Raw genomic sequence first — 4,025 nt, 5'->3', positions numbered from 1 at the left:
CGAGTTGCTGGCTCCCGTTTGAGAATTTAGCAGTTCGTCCAACCTGCCTCACAACCGCAGACCACGTGTATTGTGTAGTGTGGGCGAGCGGTTTGTGGATGTCAACGTTTTGAACAGACTGCCTCATGGTGCCCGTGGGGTTATGGTATGGGCATGCATAAGCTACGGACAACGAACACAATTGTATTTTATCTATGGCAATTTGAATGGACAGAGGCACCGTGATGAGATCTTGAGGCCCAATGTCATGCCACTCATCCACCGCTATCACCTCATGTTTCAGTATGATAATGTACACAATTCCCTGGAAGTTGAAATTGTCCCAGTTCTTCCATGGCCTCATACTCACCAGACATGTCACACAATGAGCATGTTTGGGATGATCTGGATCTACATGTATGGGAGTGTGTTCCAGTTCCTGCCAATATCCAGCAACTTCACACAGCCCTTGAAGAGGAGTGGGTTGACATTCCAGGCCACAATCAACAGCCTGATCAACTCTATGTGAAAGAGAAGTGTCACGCTGCATGAGACAAATGGTCACACCAGATACTGACAAGTTTTCTGATCCACGCCACTACCTTTTGTTTAAGGTCTCTGTGACCAACAGATGCATTTCTGTATTTTCAGTCATGTGAAATCCATTGATTATGGCCTAATGAATTGATTTAAATTGACTGATTTCCTTATATGAACTGTAAATCAGTAAAATCTTTGAGATTGTTGCATGTTGCAGTTATATTTTTTGTTCATTATACAGTATTTTCAGCCCGAGGGCACAGAGAAAACTTTGGCAGCAAGGCATGGATCTAACGGCGTTCATCTGTTGAAGGAGAGTCGGACCAAAATGCAGCGTGGTGGTTACTCATGTTCTTTAATGAAGAATCTAGCGATACATGAAATACCTAAATAAATACAAAACAACAAACGGAACGTGAAACCTAATTACAGCCTATCTGGTGAAACTACACGGAGACAGGAACAATCACCCACGAAATACACAGTGAAACCCCGGCTACCTAAATATGGTTCCCAATCAGAGACAACGAGAATTACCTGACTCTGATTGAGAACCGCCTCAGGCAGCCAAACCTATGCTACACCCCTACTCAGCCGCAATCCCAATGCCTACAAAACCCCAATACGAAACACAACAAAATAAACCCATGTCACACCCTGGCCTGACCAAATATATAATGAAAACACAAAACACAAAGACCATGGCGTGACAATGGATTTCTATCCCCTCAAAAACAACCACTCCAAAATCAAGAAATCTGTGCAGTGACGGAGAACTTTAACCCGAGTCTATAACAGTGAGAGAGCGAGTGTGACAAGTGGCTCCGTTGGTAGTGCTTGCAATACCAGGGTTGTGGGTTCAATTCCCATAGGGGACCAGAAAGTAAATGTAGGCAACACTAACGTCCAGTTGGCCAGTTTAACAACATGTAAATAGCAGAAGCACAACACTGCTACTAATCAACAGAGGAGCAGAAAGAGTGGGAGGGAAGAGAGACAACAGGGAGACAAAAACATTTCTGAACTAAATTAATCCTCCAGAGTTTGATGTCACATCTGCAGCCATCCACACACAGCTGATGGATAGATGAGCAGACAGGTAAAGACCAGGGAGGGAAAGGTTTGATGCTGCAGATGTGTGCGCACACTGTGTGTGAATGTGTGTATTCTTTAGGGGATTTAAGTCCATTCAACCTCTCAGAGCTGATCTGTAAATATCACTCTTCCTCCTTCCTCTTCCCACATTCAATGCCTCCCTTTACCTCTTTTCCGTATCTCTCTTCCTCTCTCACTCAGACGGACTCTTCTCCTGCTTTAGACCAGTTGTCTCTCGTTCTTCCTCTACCTCTCTCCCTCTTTCTCTAGTTTCTCTTTCTATACCTCTCTCTACCCCTCTACCTCTTATTCCCTCTTTCTCTACCTCTCTCCCTCTACCCCTCTTTTTCTACCTCTCCCTCTTTCTCTACCTCTACCTCTACCCCTCTTTTTCTACCTCTCCCTCTTTCTCTACCTCTCCCCCTCTTTTTCTACCTCTCCCTCTTTCTCTCCCTCTACCCCTCTTTTTCTACCTCTCCCTCTACCTCTCTCCCTCTACCCCTCTTTTTCTACCTCTCCCTCTTTTTCTACCTCTCCCTCTTTTTCTACCTCTCCCTCTTTCTCTACCTCTCTCCCTCTCCCTTATTTTCTCTGTCTCTGAGTGTTCAGAAAAAGACAGAGAGACAGATAGACAGTAAACATGTTTTCTACCTTTTAGAGAAGTCTGATTAGATTATAGTTACAGACCAGAAACAGAGATGACAGACACACAGTGAGGTGTAACTGTTTTATGTAGACACGCTATAGGTTGCCAAGGGAACTGCAGACATAATTGACTATAATAGCCAGGATGAATCTCTAACTCAGAGAGAGAAGAGGACGTATGTGTGTGCGTGTGCGATTTTGTTCCCGGTAATATCAGTCATGTTATACTCAGCCTTAGTAAAGACTCTGCTCTATCTCACAGAGTTTAATACATCCAAACACACAGGGAATATTCATCAGAAATATAGACAATTTCAATCACATCAGTTAAAGAGAGACAGATACAACACTGTTTTAATAAAGTAATATAGAATACATAAAGTTACAGTAATATAGAATAAATCAAGTAACAGTAATATAGAATAAATCAAGTTACAGTAATATAGAATAAATCAAGTTACAGTAATATAGAATAAATCAAGTTACAGTAATATACAATAAATCAAGTTACAGTAAAATAGAATAAATCAAGTTACAGTAATATAGAATAAATCAAGTTACAGTAATATAGAATAAATCAAGTTACAGTAATATAGAATAAATCAAATTGTTGTAATATAGAATAAATCAAGTTACAGTAATATAGAATAAATCAAATTGTTGTAATATAGAATAAATCAAGTTACAGTAATATAGAATAAATCAAATTGTTGTAATATAGAATAAATCAAGTTACAGTAATATAGAATAAATCAAGTTACAGTAATATAGAATAAATCAAGTTACAGTAATATAGAATAAATCAAGTTACAGTAATATAGAATAAATCAAGCTACAGTAATATAGAATAATTCAAGTTAGAGTAATATAGAATAAATCAAGCTACAGTAATATAGAATAAATCAAGTTACAGTAATATAGAATAAATCAAGCTACAGTAATATAGAATAAATCAAGTTACAGTAATATAGAATAAATCAAGTTACAGTAATATAGAATAAATCAAGCTACAGTAATATAGAATAAATCAAGTTACAGTAATATAGAATAAATCAAGCTACAGTAATATAGAATAAATCAAGTTACAGTAATATAGAATAAATCAAGTTACAGTAATATAGAATAAATCAAGCTACAGTAATATAGAATAAATCAAGTTACAGTAATATAGAATAAATCAAGTTACAGTAATATAGAATAAATCAAGTTACTGCATCACACACACACAAGAGGGAGAGGAGGGAGAGAAAGGAAAATGTCAGTGGGATTCAGCAGTAGAACACTTTACCAAATACGGCAGGACTCCGCCCCTCGGTTCATAACCGATGAATCAGGACAGCTGAACGCCTGTCGGAACTCCTCATAGTTACTCATTGCCCCGACAACCCTGCGTAGCAACAGAAAAGAGTGGGGTCAGAAACGTTGAAACTAAAGGTGTGTTTGTGTGTGTATGAGTTCTTACCTGTACTTTGGGGGGCTGTGGGCTCCACTCTGAATCTGGTCCCTTGCCGCTTCAGGTCTGTAGGAGTTACAGCGCACCTAGAGAACACAGTGAGAGAGTAAAAAAGAGAGAGACAGACTGTGTGTGTGTGTGTGTGTGTGCGTGTGTTCTTACGTGTGCGTAGCTGAGAAAGAACAGTTGGTTGTTGTTGAGTCCAACTCCTGGAAGTAATGGCTCCTCAATTCCTCCTCTACTCTCTTCTATCCACCTCCTATAGGCCTACACACACACACACACACACACACACACACACACACACACACAC

At 39.6% G+C, this 4,025-nt stretch overlaps 1 protein-coding gene across 1 annotated transcript in view; it reads right to left on the bottom strand.

The window, feature by feature from the left end:
* Nucleotides 1-3,146: 3,146 nt before the first annotated feature.
* The window catches only part of phex (phosphate regulating endopeptidase homolog, X-linked), a 37,681-nt gene continuing 36,802 nt past the window's right edge, over nt 3,147-4,025 (bottom strand). The window contains exons 20-22 of the mRNA XM_046355385.1: nt 3,875-3,979; nt 3,722-3,798; nt 3,147-3,646 (exon numbers count right to left, since the gene is read on the bottom strand). Of these exons, the coding sequence (XP_046211341.1) occupies nt 3,544-3,646; nt 3,722-3,798; nt 3,875-3,979 (285 nt within the window). The 3' untranslated portion in view covers nt 3,147-3,543. The remainder of the gene's footprint in view (nt 3,647-3,721; nt 3,799-3,874; nt 3,980-4,025) is intronic.

This window comes from Oncorhynchus gorbuscha, linkage group LG07 (genome assembly GCF_021184085.1).
Source record: "Oncorhynchus gorbuscha isolate QuinsamMale2020 ecotype Even-year linkage group LG07, OgorEven_v1.0, whole genome shotgun sequence".
In the NCBI taxonomy this organism is placed as follows: domain Eukaryota; kingdom Metazoa; phylum Chordata; class Actinopteri; order Salmoniformes; family Salmonidae; genus Oncorhynchus; species Oncorhynchus gorbuscha.
Note: the sequence above shows the minus strand (reverse complement) of the source record. Positions and strands in the feature narration are given on the sequence as shown.